This window comes from Aotus nancymaae, unplaced genomic scaffold (assembly GCF_030222135.1).
Source record: "Aotus nancymaae isolate 86718 unplaced genomic scaffold, 86718_ANA_hifiasm-v0.15.2.pri h1tg000059l, whole genome shotgun sequence".
Taxonomy (NCBI): Eukaryota; Metazoa; Chordata; class Mammalia; order Primates; family Aotidae; genus Aotus; species Aotus nancymaae.
In genome coordinates, this window is record NW_026988473.1 from 29,433,634 (window position 1) to 29,447,754 (window position 14,121).

Below are 14,121 nucleotides of genomic sequence, written 5' to 3' on the forward strand. Positions count from 1 at the left end.
ATATGCCAAAGATTCAGCTGCAGCATAGAATATTTAGTTAGTGAACTCTCTACCATTTCTTTTTTAAAATTACACGTTAAAAATTTAAAAGAAATCTTACTTTTCTCTGGTGCAACACATTACAAAGAATGGACAGTCCTTTTATCTAAATATAAAATTCCATTTTCAGCAATTATAGCCTGTTCTTGGTGATGATATAATTACAGCTGTGCTCGTAATAGGTGTCAAGGCGAAGCGCACTCATACAATAGTTGAATAAAACTGCAGAACAATGCGAGCACTTCTAAATTCACAACCTTTAAAATGAAATTGACTGTGCAGAATTCAAATAAAAACTAGATAAATATTTTTTTTAAAAGATTACAAGCTTGGTTTGGTTTCTTAATAGCATTTTCTACAAACCTATCAACATCTAATTGATTAGATGGGAATTACTGATTATAGATCAACTGAAATCTTGAACATCACTCTTCCATTTTCCCAGCACAGCCATAGGTAAAGACATTCTGTAGGGAACGGAGTGAGGCATCTGGGGACTCAGGGTTACTTACAAAAGATCGTTTTAATTGGAAACTTCAGTGCTTATTTTTTCATTCAAGAAATGCTACTTTATGTGAGTATTATAAAGTATCATCTCGATAAAAACAAAGAAAATGGTGGTCAGGTAATTAACGTCACAAATGTCTTTTATTTAAGGAAGGCTGACAGTTACCTTGGGAATGTTTTGGTGAGGCTGTCAGGATATAATGCTCTTGGAGTTTAAGACTACACCAGGCCCCTTTTGGAGGAGGCTCCAAGTTATTCCAAATTTCTCTTACCGTCCTGTTCTTTTTGTTCCAGATGGCTGCCAGCAACAGGAAGGAGGGGGGGAGAACGCCAACTCCATCAGTTCCAACGGAGAAGATTCAGATGAGGCTCAAATGCGACTTCAGCTGAAGCGGAAGCTGCAAAGAAATAGAACATCCTTTACCCAAGAGCAAATTGAGGCCCTGGAGAAAGGTGATGGAGTTTTTCAAAGTAGAGAAGCAGTAAATCAAAGTAAATGCCACATCTTCAGTACAAAGAGCTAAATTTAGCCAGGGCCCTTTGCATAGAGGACTGAAAAGGTTTCTTTTTTCTGTCTTTTTATTTTCTCTGGGCATCTCTTCTGTGTGTGTGTGTGTGTGTGTGTGTGTGTGTGTGTGTGTGTGCTTTTCATGTACCAGTAATTCAAAGACTAAGCATCTGGCTTATAAGAGAAACATGATGATTTGGCTATTTCAGGCCACAGAAAGGTCATTGAATGTCATTCCAAAGAAAATTTCACTTGGTACAGTCAACACTAGAAGCATTTTAAAGGGAATTGGTTGGAGGTGATGGGAGTGGGGAGGTGGGAACCAGCTTGATCCAGTTTGGTCAACATATTTTGTGTAGTTCTGGCACAATGTGGAAAATCAACTTATTTTTTCAGAGTTTGAGAGAACCCATTATCCAGATGTGTTTGCCCGAGAAAGACTAGCAGCCAAAATAGATCTACCTGAAGCAAGAATACAGGTACCAAGGGACGGTGCAGTTTCACACTTCGTGATTCGTACCATTTGCCTTTTCTAGAGACAGAGGTGCTTGTACAGAGCACTGTTTATTTATAGGAATAATAACAGGTTCAGTCTGCTAGATACTCTGCTGCCATGGGTGTGGAGAGGGCAGAGTGGAGGTGTCGAGGTGGGGCTGGGCTCGTCATAGCACAGTGCTAACCTGTCCTATCTGATTTCCAGGTATGGTTTTCCAATCGAAGGGCCAAATGGAGAAGAGAAGAAAAACTGAGGAATCAGAGAAGACAGGCCAGCAACACACCTAGTCATATCCCTATCAGCAGTAGTTTCAGCACCAGTGTCTACCAACCAATCCCACAACCCACCACACCTGGTAATTCAAAATACTAATATACTACAAATCAATGTGTTAAACCTGTTTGCTCTGGGCTCTGACTCTCACCCTGACTACTGTCATTTCTCTTGCCCTCAGTTTCCTCCTTCACATCTGGCTCCATGTTGGGCCGAACAGACACAGCCCTCACAAATACCTACAGCGCTCTGCCGCCCATGCCCAGCTTCACCATGGCAAATAACCTGCCTATGCAAGTAAGTGTGGCTGGAGGTGGTCTGCATAACCCCGGCCCCAGAGAAGTGAGGAGTGGGTCAGAGCCTTCGGACCTCATTGGCTATGTGTGTGGCCTTGGGAGCTTTTCGCATTACAGTGATTGGCTTGACCAGTCGTCGGAGACAGTCAATCCAATCTCTTTTAAGTGATTGACTCATTGATTCATGCCTTAAAAAATAATAATAATCAAAACCTGTCCAGTTTTGTTAAGTTAACCTGCCTCTTATACTGTTTAGCTTGAAACTGTTGGTAGTGGGGCATGTTTGGGGTACCAGTAAGACAGCCAATCCAATCTCTTTGAAGTGGTTGACTCATTAATTCATGCCCTAACAAAAGTAATAATAAAAATCACTCCAGTTTTGTCAAGTTGATCTGCCTTTTATCATAATGTTACCTGGATAATGTTGGGTGGGGAGGGCATGTTTCAGGTACCAGGGAACCTTGTGCCAGAAAGTGGAAATAATGATGGCACATTATCAGATAGCAAGAGATTAGTATTTTCAAATTTGGGTTTATATTGTGTTTGCATGCTAAATATATAATCTGTGTATGCATTTGGGGCATTACTTAGGGCGTATGTGATAAACTTACGAGAAAGAAAAAAGGATCGGAAATGGGATTCATATTTACAGGGTGAGATATAGTTAATATAACGAGGAAGCTAGTTTTTCTGTCTACATCTACAATACGAAAAGGCGTAGCAGGTATTTGCTGGAAATTTAGTGTGTCTTTGCTGTGAATGGTGTGACGAGTTTGTGGCTCTAGCTGCCTGGGAAGCTTGATGCTATTCACCTGGTATGACAGCCTGCCTCTCCTCTTAGTTCTGTCCCAAATACCTATTAGCCCCTACATTTTGAGGCCTTGCACTAGGTTCACCGTTTATAATGAAAGTTGGATAAGGCAGGTGGTTTGTACTAGACCTTTGCTGATGATGGATTCTTGATAGGAAAAATGTCTGTCTTCTGGTGGGGCTCTCCCAGTGGTTTCCTAGAACTCCTGTTTGTGCAACAATTAGAGATGTTAGATGGTACGATATTGGCCACCGTGAGCCCCTGCTGGAAACAGTTCTGGGGCTACACAGATTGTTTATTCTCCACTGAGCATTTTTTGCTGGATTTCAAATCCAAATAACAGCAAAATAAATATTTCAGTCTTCAGACTAATATAGGAGCAGCTAGATAAGCAACTTCAGAGGAATTATTCACATATTTATTTTTATTGCATCTGGATATTATTGGCCATAGTGCAATTGATGTAAATTAAGGGATTAACAGCCCATTAGTTGGTATTGCTATAACTGCCTTGGAATTTTCCAGAAGTCAGGTTGCCTAGAGGGAGTGATTGCAGGAATTAGAAACAAATGCAAGCTGAAATTCTGGCAGGGCCCTCAAGGCCTCTTTGCGTCTTTGAACTTGATGTTAGCAGTCATCATCTGACTTTAATAAGGCCACAGAGTGTCTTGTTCAGTTTCATATATTGTAACAACATCCAGGTTTCTGTGAAGATAGCAATATGTGTATGTGAGAAAATAATAAGACGAACAGGTAGATGCTGCCATTATATCAAGGTCGTTTCCACATATAGACCAGTGTGGGAATTCCATCTATTTCAAACACTGACTTTTAAAAATTACATAATTTATATAATTCAAAAAGTACATGCATTCATTCAGCATAGAGAAAATCAAAATGATCAATAACTTTACTCTTCAGAGAAAACTACTCTTTGAATTTTGGAGTGGGTGGGCCAGTTTGTCTATCCATTTATTCATTCTCTTGACCCAAATAGTCATTTTACAAATGGTGGGTGTCTTCCTCTAGACCTTCTCTGATGTGTTTCCCTCTCTGAGAATGGTGGATCTTGGAATGTGAAACATATCTCCAGTTTGCAGAGAAGAGAAATAATAGTATACTGTACTATCATTTAACACGCTTGTTCCTGACACACTTCTATTAACTCATCCCAAGTTTGCTGCCATGGCATAGTACCGTGAGAGCTCATGACGGGCTTTGTTAGGAGAAAGGTTTATCTTCTCAATGCTGCCATTCTGAATAGTTCCAGAGTAGCAATGGTTTTCTGGTTACAACTCAATCTGGGCTTTTGGGTCTGTTAGGAAGTCATGGTAATTCTCAGGATGCGGGTGGGTTACATTTACTAACTCAATCTGGGCTTTTGGGTCTATTAAGAAGTTATGATTATTCTCAAGATGGGGTGGTTTATGTTTACTAACACTACCAATCATTTTAACTTGGGATCATTACAGATCTGCTTCTTCAAAGAGTCTTTTATCCCATGAGTCTGGCTGTGAAAGGTTCCCAAGGTCACTAAGCCATACTTTACTGAGAGCTCCTCCTCCCACTGCCCTCTGTCCCAAAGCTTGAGATATGGGCTTTAGGGGTCACAGGATTCCCAAATAAATCCAGATTTGCAGGGAGAGGGGATGTGTTTTGATGAAGGTCCTCATGCTATAGGTTCTCCAAAGATGCCAGCAGAGGTTAGAGACAAGAATCCTATTAATTTTTGGATAGAGGCAACCATCTAGCTGGACAGTTGTCAGAAAATACAGTGCTTTAGAAGCTTGATATATAGGCAACTTTCTTCTAGCTGGAGGCCCAATCTTAGATTGATCATATGGAATTCCACTACTTCACGTGAAGGCATCTTTAATGATCAGACTTGTTGGCAGAGTTCCTGGGGAGGAGGGCACCTGGGGCTGTGTCTGTGTCATGTGTTTCTCAGTAACCACAGGTTTGCCTCTCTCCTCACAGGCCCCAGTCCCCAGCCAGACCTCCTCATACTCCTGCATGCTGCCCACCAGCCCTTCGGTGAATGGGCGGAGTTATGATACCTACACCCCCCCACATATGCAGACACACATGAACAGTCAGCCAATGGGCACCTCGGGCACCACTTCAACAGGTGAGCCACTGCTTTCTGCAGGCTGCACAGAGGTAGCCTGTACAGTTTCTTTTGCCAGGTGATCTCTCTTCACTGGAAGTTTACCCAAACAGAATCTCCTGGCCTCGTGAGAGGGCATGTTTAACTCTTTGCTGTCCTTGTCCCTGAGGGATGGGGATTGAAAAGGGAAATTAAGTTAAGCTAATTAGCAACTTTACACCAAATAGAAACCAAAATTGTTTTTCCTGAATTTGGTCACGAAAGTTGTATATGAAGACAAAGCCTGAGACTGCAAGTTTTCTGAGGACAGATTATTAGATAAAGCTCAGCAGTTGGCCCACTGAGCTGTAGGTGGGTGCTTGTTGAAATGCTTTTTGCCCTTGTAGCTCGTAGCTAGTAGCTCCTCTAGACCTTTTGCCGCAAGTAAAAAACTGACACATTGGTTTTCCAGAGACAGTTTTATTGTAAAAGGTCCAAACATTCAAACAAATGGAGGGATTTTCTTTTCTTTTCTTTTGGATGGTGGTGGAGGGGACTTGGGATCCAATAGGTATATATTAACATGTTGTCTAGTTTCTGACGGTGCTACTTTTATCTATAGCAGTAGAAGTATTTTTTAATACAGTAAAAAGTGTTAGAAAGTGTGAAGTTTTTTTGTTTTTTGTTTTTTTGTAAACCTACACATTTGTATTACATGTCTGTTTCTCAAAGGGAATATCTACATGGCTGTTTCTTTCATCCCCTTCCAGGACTCATTTCCCCCGGTGTGTCAGTTCCAGTACAAGTTCCTGGAAGTGAACCTGATATGTCCCAATACTGGCCAAGATTACAGTAAAAAAAAAAAAAAAAAGAAGAAAAGAAAAAAAAAGAAAGGAAATATTGTGTGAATTTAGTCAGTGACTATGTGGACACAACAGTTGAGCGTTCAGGAAAGAAAGAAAAATGGCTGTTAGAGGCGCTTCAGTTCTACAACCGTGTCCTGTATTGTACCACTGGGGAACGGACTTGAAACAAGGACCTTTGTATACAGAAGGCACGATATCAGTTGGAACAAATCTTCATTTTGGTATCCAAACTTTTATTCATTTTGGTGTATTATTTGTAAATGGGCATTTGTATGTTATAATGAAAAAAAGAACAATGTAGACTGGATGGATGTTTGATCTGTGTTGGTCATGAAGTTGTTTTTTTTAAAAAAAGAAAACCATGATCAACAAGCTTTGCCACGGTTTTAAGAGTTTTATCAAGATATATCGAATACTTCTACCCATCTGTTCATAGTTTATGGACTGATGTTCCAAGTTTGTATCATTCCTTTGCATATAATGAAACCTGGAACAACATGCACTAGATTTATGTTAAGAAATATTTGTTGGTTTTCCAAAGGTTGTTAACAGATGAAGTTTATGTGCAAAAAAGGGTAAGATATAAATTCAAGGAAGAAAGAAGTTGATAGCTAAAAGGTAGAGTGTGTCTTCGATATAATCCAATTTGTTTTATGTCAAAATGTAAGTATTTGTCTTCCCTAGAAATCCTCAGAATGATTTCTATAATAAAGTTAATTTCATTTATATTTGACAAGAATACTCTATAGATGTTTTATACACATTTTCATGCAATCATACGTTTCTTTTTTGGCCAGCAAAAGTTAATTGTTCTTAGATATAGTTGTATTACTGTTCACGGTCCAATCATTTTGTGCATCTAGAATTCATTCCTAATCAATTAAAAGTGCTTGCAAGAGTTTTAAACTTAAGTGTTTTGAAGTTGTTCACAACTACATATCAAAATTAACCATTGTTGATTGTACAAAAACCATGCCAAAGCCTTTGTATTTCCTTTATTATACAATTTTCTTTTTAACCTTATAGTGTGGTGTTACAAATTTTATTTCCATGTTAGATCAACACTCTAAACCAATGGTTACTTTCATACACACTCTATTTTACATCCTGATGATCTTTAAAACAATAATTCTTATAGATATCATAAATCAAATATGTGTTAGAAAAAAATTCCCTTAATGCTGGATGTAGCTCTGTGCCCACTTATACCCACAACATATATACGACATTTCCCAGTTAGTCATTTAATTCAAAAGCTCAACGTCTAGAAATAATTTTAAAATGCTACAAGCTATTAGGAGTTGTTTTTTGAATTAGGACTGGCATTTTCAATCTGGGCAGATTTCCATTGTCAGCCCATTTCAACAATGATTTCACTGAAGTATATTCAAAAGTAGATTTCTTAAAGGAGACTCTCTGAAAGCTGTTGCCTTTCTCAAATAGGCCCTCTCCCTTTTCTGTCTCCCTCCTCTTTGCACAAGAGGCATCATTTCCCATTGAACCACTACAGCTGTTCCCATTTGAATCTTGCTTTCTGTGTGGTTGTGGATGGTTGGAGGGTGGAGGGGGATGTTGCATGTCAAGGAATAATGAGCACAGACACATCAACAGACAACAACAAAGCAGACTGTGACTGGCCGGTGGGAATTAAAGGCCTTCAGTCATTGGCAGCTTAAGCCAAACATTCCCAAATCTATGAAGCAGGGCCCATTGTTGGTCAGTTGTTATTTGCAATGAAGCACAGATCTGATCATGTTTAAAGTGGAGGCACGCAGGGCAGGAGTGCTTGAGCCCAAGCAAAGGATGGAAAAAAATAAGGCTTTGTTGGGTAAAAAAGGCCTGTCTGAGACTTTTATTTGTTCTGTGCAACATATAAGTCAATATAGATAAGAAGTTTTCCTCTGCAAACTTCAGTAAAAAGCCTGGGGCTTCTGGCAGTCTGGATTAAAATGCTTGCACATGCAGAAACCTCTGGGGACAAAGACACACTTCCACTGAATTGTACTCTGCTTTAAAAAAAAAATCCCCAAAAGCAAATGATCAGAAATATAGAAATTAATGGAAGGATTAAAAAATATAACCTAGTTCAATATCTACTGTTTTTCAGTTAAGGAATTACTTGTGAATAGATAACTGAGATAGTCATCGCTCTGGCATGAAATATACTAATAATTTTATTCCACCAGAGTTGCTGCACATTTAGAGCCACCTTCCTAAGTTGATTGATTGGTTTTTGTATGTGTGCATGTAGTTTTATTCAGTGGCAGTGGCACACTTCTGCAGGGTGGTGCGCACGCGTATGCACTGTTGGTACAATTGCCCGTGCAGACATTTCTACCTCCTGACATTTTGCAGTCTCCATTCCCCGAGGGCCGTGTGCTAAGGGCTGAGGGAACTGTCAGAGAAGGGCTATGTGGGAGTGCGTGCCGCAGCTGCTGGCTGGCTTACTTCTTCCTTCTCACTGGCTATGATTTCGACCAGGGTCAGGCAGCCAGTTCTGGCCCATGGTTCTGTTGTGTAGAGAGCAGACTTTGGAGACCTGGGTGTGGCACACCAGGTGTAAGAGATGGGAATGGGAGAAAAGGAGTGAGTGGGAGCAGAGGGTCTGTATGTATGCACCTGGGCATGTATATGTGTGCTCTGAGGGTCAGGATTGCCAGGGCAAAGTGGCACATCCTGGTGTAGTCTGAAGAAGCGGCTGCTCAGCTGCAGAAGCCCTCTGGTCCAGCAGGATGGGAACGGCTGCCTTGCCTTCTGCCCACACCCTAGGGACATGAGCTGTCCTTTTGAACAGAGCTCCAGGCACTCTCTCGGGGACAGCATGGCAGGCACTGTGTGATAGCAGTGCCTGGGAGTTGGTCTTTTACTCATTGTTGAAATAATAATTTATTTTTGTTTATTTATTTAACGATAGATATATTTATATATTTATCAATGGGGTATCTGCAGGGATGTTTTGATGCCATCTTCCAGGATGGAGACTATTTGTGAAGACCGCAGTAGAATCACAGGACTAAAAGCCTAAAATTTTTCTTCAAACTTTGACTTGGGAAAACCAGGTGAACAGAATAAGAGCTGAATGTTTTAAGTAATAAATGTTCAAAATGCTCTAAGTAAAAAAATGCATATTACTGCAATGAATTTCCAGAATATTTTTCCCCCAAAGCTATGCCTCCTAACCCTTAAATGGTAAACAATTGGTTTCTTGATACAACTCACATCATTTCTTCCTACTTTTTATCATCACTAGTTTTCCTAAGATTCACTCATAGAGTATTATTTTAAGATTCAGCTTTGTTCTGTCAATGTCATCTTAGGATTGTGTTTATATTCCTTTTACATATTTCTTTTTGCTCTGGGCCCTCATGTTAATAAGATTTAAAAAAGGCTTTTCTTCTCCGTATGTTTGGCTCACCAAGGCCAAATACATATTCTTCTCTTTTCCATTTTTCTAGAATAAACCTCATCTGCTTTTTTTGTTTTTCTGTGTTTTGACTTGGTACTGAATGACTCAACTGCTCAGTTTTAAAGTTCAAAGTGTAAGTACTTAGTGTAAGTACTGCTTATTTCAATAATGTCGATGGTGACTATCTTTGGAAAGCAGAAACATGCTGTCTTAGAAATGACATTAATAATGGGCTTAAACAAATGAACAGGGGTCCCCCCACTCTCCTTTGGTATGTGTATGTGTGTCTGATCTGTTAAAATTAAAAGATGGACAGGGAATTGATTGCAGAGTGTTGCTTCCTTCTGAAGTAGTTTTATTTTGTCTACTGTTATTTAAGGATCCTGGAGGTGGACATAAGGAATAAATGAAAGAGAAAAGTAGATATTGTCTAGTGGCTACTAAAAGGAAATTCAAAAGGTTTTAGAACCCTAGCACCTGAGCAAATTGCAGTAGTCAAAATATTTACCTCATGTTAAAGAAAGGCAAATCTAGTGTAAGAAATGAATACCATATAGGGTTTTGAAGTTCATATACTAGAAACACTTAAAAAAAATAATTTCAGATACTATGTTTGGCATTTTTCTTAAGCTTTTATATCTTTGAGTCAAGCTGATAATTTAAACAAATCTGTTAATAGAGTGTATATTTCATAATGTATCAAAATGGTGTCTATACCTACAGTAGCATTACCGAAAAATGATATGTTTATGTAGTAAGTTATTAACATAATGAGTAACAAATAATGTTTCCAGAAGAAAGGAAAACACATTTTCAGAGTGGGTTTCTATCAGAGGAAGACAAAAATATACAGCCCTCTCCGGTAGCTTATTTTTAAAAAGCCTGCCCAGTGAATTAGAAAAACAAAGCACTTGGATATGATTTTTTGGAAAGCCCAGGTACTCTCATTCAAAATGCACTTTTACTGAGTTTAAGAAGTTTCTTTTATATTTAAAATGAGGGTTCAAATATGCACATTCAATTTTTATAGTATTTATCTATTTGCAAAGCATAGATTAACTAGTAATTAGCTGTTAATTTTATAGACATGGTAGCTAGAGAAGTAAATCAATGACCTATTAAGTATTTTGACAAGCAATTTACATATCTGATGACCTCACATCTCCTTTTCAGAGAGTCAAATGCTATGTAATTGTTCCATTGTGTGTTTGTATAAAATGAATCAACACGGTAAGAAAAAGGTTAGAGTTAGTAAAATAATAACCTGACTAAAATACTCATTTGAATTTATTCAGAATGTTCATAATGCTTTCAAAGGACATAGAAGAGCTTTTGTGGAGTATCCGCACAACATTATTTATTATCTATGGACTAAATCGATTTTTTGAAGTTGCTTTAAAATTTAAAAGCACCTTTGCTTAATATAAAAGCCCTTTAATTTTAACTGACAGATCAATTCTGAAACTTTATTTTGAAAAGAAAATGGGGAAGAATTTGTGTCTTTAGAATTAAAAGAAATGAAAAAAATAAACCAGACGTTCTAAAAAAATAGAATAAGAAACCTGATTTTTAGTACTAATGAAATAGCGGGTGACAAAATAGTTGTCTTTTTGATTTTGATCACAAAAAATAAACTGGTAGTGACAGGATATGATGGAGAGATTTGACATCCTGGCAAATCACTGTCATTGATTCAATTATTCTAATTCTGAATAAAAGCTGTATACAGTATGTGTTTATGCTACAGTGGGTTTTTTTAAGTGACTGACATTCATCATATTGGTTAGACAGTTTTAAAAACCTAGTCTTTGTTTTCTACAATGTTGTCAAGAACAAATAAAGTGTAATTTGTGGTATATTAAAAGCAAGCTGCTTAAAAATGCTAGTTATAACTGCAAAATATTCTAATATATTTGAAAATGTATTTCGGAAATTCAGTTTCTCTTGATGGATGCTGAACACCTTTTTAAAAATCAAGACTCTTAAATATGCAAGCTACTTTTTAACTTTCATTTTTATCTAAAAGCTTTGAGAATATGGAATTATAATGAAAACACCTAGTGTTTTATATGAAAACTGGTTCAGTATGCTATCCACGCCCTCGCAAAGATATGTTTATATGGTTAGAAATTTACATATCCAACCAATGTTCATAATTAGCAAAAGGTTTATGTGATGCAATGGAAATGTGAGTTAGTTTCATTTTTCCACTTTGTCTCAGACCTATGTCCTGTAAAATCTCTCATGGAGCTTCAGTATATGTTTTTTCCCCTGGTATCCTAGCATAAATGTAGCTGTCAGTTTGAATTTCAATCCTGAATGATGCCTGTTGACATAATTTCATAGTGCTGACTTCAGTTGTTTAGGATTACTAAACTAAAGACCATCCACTCCTTTTTTCTATGTTTCCTATCACTCAAGTTCTTTATATTTATTAACTACTATGGCAGACTAATTATCTTTAATGGAGTCTAAATTCCAAAATATTATTTTGTCTTTATCAATTTAATAACTAGATACATAAATGAAAATTTATTTTATATATTAGCAAACACATTTTCATTAAAAAAAGCTTAGCATTTTTGGTGGCAAGTGACTGTTTTCTGAAATAAAGAGAAAATATGTTTTCATATACAATCTTGAATTTCATATGTTTTGTATGCTATCTGCTGTGACATGCACTTTACCATGACACTAAATGCCTTAGTACACGCACACAAATGACCATGGTCAGGCATCTTGAGATTTTGACATTTTTTGGCGTTTATTTAAAAATAAAATTATTTTCTCTATAGATGAAGGAAAATTTTAAAAGTATTTCTGCTGTGCTATTTCTGTAAAAAGTTAAAAAATGAGAAATGGCAGCCCCATTTTACAATCCTGTATTTTTCAAGGAGTAGAGGGTCAAATTGTTAAGAAAAATATTTACATAAGCTATTAGCAGTCATAATTAGAGTGTCATAGAATTCTGCATGCAACGGCTAAGGAGGAATCCCTAGAAGTCCAGGTGCTTCTTGCCTCCGGCCATCATGCCACAGCCTGGGCCCAGCCGCTTGGCGGATTCTGCCAGATCCTGTTTGCTTGAGCGGCTCACTGTGTCTGACAAGTCTGGAGGCAAATGCAGTCGCTATGGCAGAAGATTTCAGGAGAAGAAAAAAACAAAAAAAATTAATTTTCCTTTGGCTAGCATACTTCAGAATACAATATTATGCTCTGTTGATCAGCATTTAGTCTTGCATATAAAATTCCTGCTAAAACAATTCTTCAGACTGAATTCCAGTATAATCACCTCCTGTTCCTACTGGATTTTACAAATTACAGCCATTGCAGAAACTGTACCAGGAATCTTAGTGGAACATTTTCAGTGTCCAGACCAAAATGTATTAAGATCTTTTCTCATTTAGGTAGAAGCGAACACATGTAAACACATAAATAAAAGCATCATTGAAAAATATCGCATAAATTATGGTGGATATCTTTTTTCTTTTTGGCTTTGTTTTGTTTTGCCAGGGCTCCAACATGCAATTTTTAAAATTAAATGCAGCTTTTCAGCAAATATAGATTCCCATGAATACTTGCTTGTCTTTGTCTATTAGTTGACCTGATGATTCTTTTTCAAGGTTATACTTTCTCTAGGAACTTAAAATGTTCACAGAAATATTGACAACATAAAAAAATTCACCAACCAGAGAGTGAATTTTTTTATATGTACAGGTAAGTCAGCCATAGCATCTATTGCAGGTCTTGGTAAGTTTGTTTCTATGCATAATGTTGGGTCATGTTTTCAAAAGTATAGTGTTGCTTTGAACACCCTCCCAAGCCCCGCCCATCCCAACTGTTTTTCTGCAGATACAGGCTGATTTAAGCTGACCCAATAACTGACCACAATTACAGAAGTTACTGTAATTAGGGAGAAACATTCATATTTCAAAAGAACATTTTTCTGTTTTCAAAAGAATCTCTATCAAATTCCTTTAACTCTCAGTTCTCCCAGCTCACAAAATTTATTTCATAAAAATTCAAACTTAAAGGAACATATCTGTTGTGTGAGACACAAAGTGGTGTGGAAGGCTAAAGACAAGGCAGCATATAGGGCTCCCCACTGCTGACTACGCAGAGCCTTCTAGAGGAGAACTGACCTGGAGACAACCTAGCTGAATCCCTTCATTTGGAAAACTCCCTCCAATATGGGGAGGGAAAACAGATGAAAAAGGGTAGAACCGTATTTGTTTGGTCAAAATATTGTGGTCCACAAGCACACGTTCCAGTTAGTTTCTTTCTTGAATAAATGTTTTTTATTGTCATGTAAACACAAGCTGTGTGCACATGACCAAAATATTTAAAACTAAAAAGAATTTATGAAAAAATATTCTTCCTTGATTTCAACCTGCTTGTACTTATTTTTTTAACACAAATATATCTAGGATGAAAGATACTATTATACAAATACATGATCAACGAAGATGTCAGAAAGGTCAAAAAAGTCAAGGAAAGCTGTAGCAGTCATACAATAATCTCCATACAGAACTATTCCTAGTATCCACAGAACCCAGCTTGCCACTTATTAAACATCTATTTCTTGAGTGATAAAAAAGCATAAATACAGACATATTTGTTTCTTTGTTTTAAGCAATTCTTTCATTTCTTTATGTTCTAGTTTGTTCCAGGAAAGATTTCAGGCAGAAACAAAAGCATGAAAGGCTCAGGAATAAGCCAGGCACAGTGGCTCACGCCTGTAATCCCAGCACTTAGGGAGGCTGAGGCAGGTGGATCACAAGGTCAGGAGATCGAGACCATTCTGGCCAACATGGTGAAATCCCATCTCTATTAAAA

At 37.7% G+C, this 14,121-nt stretch overlaps 2 protein-coding genes across 17 annotated transcripts in view; one reads left to right on the forward strand and one right to left on the reverse strand.

Moving 5' to 3' along the window:
- PAX6 (paired box 6) overlaps positions 1-6,905 on the forward strand; it is a 29,248-nt gene extending 22,343 nt beyond the window's left edge. For all 15 annotated transcript variants that reach the window (XM_012452274.2, XM_064365060.1, XM_012452278.2 and 12 more), the window contains 6 exons: positions 841-999; positions 1,451-1,533; positions 1,755-1,905; positions 2,005-2,120; positions 4,908-5,058; positions 5,787-6,905. In XM_012452274.2, the coding sequence (XP_012307697.1) occupies positions 841-999; positions 1,451-1,533; positions 1,755-1,905; positions 2,005-2,120; positions 4,908-5,058; positions 5,787-5,872 (746 nt within the window). In that variant the 3' untranslated portion in view covers positions 5,873-6,905. The remainder of the gene's footprint in view (positions 1-840; positions 1,000-1,450; positions 1,534-1,754; positions 1,906-2,004; positions 2,121-4,907; positions 5,059-5,786) is intronic.
- A 5,122-nt stretch (positions 6,906-12,027) lies between these two features.
- Positions 12,028-14,121, reverse strand: part of ELP4 (elongator acetyltransferase complex subunit 4) — a 256,036-nt gene continuing 253,942 nt past the window's right edge. For both annotated transcript variants that reach the window (XM_012452285.2, XM_012452284.3), the window contains exon 10: positions 12,028-12,415. In XM_012452285.2, the coding sequence (XP_012307708.1) occupies positions 12,284-12,415 (132 nt within the window). In that variant the 3' untranslated portion in view covers positions 12,028-12,283. The remainder of the gene's footprint in view (positions 12,416-14,121) is intronic.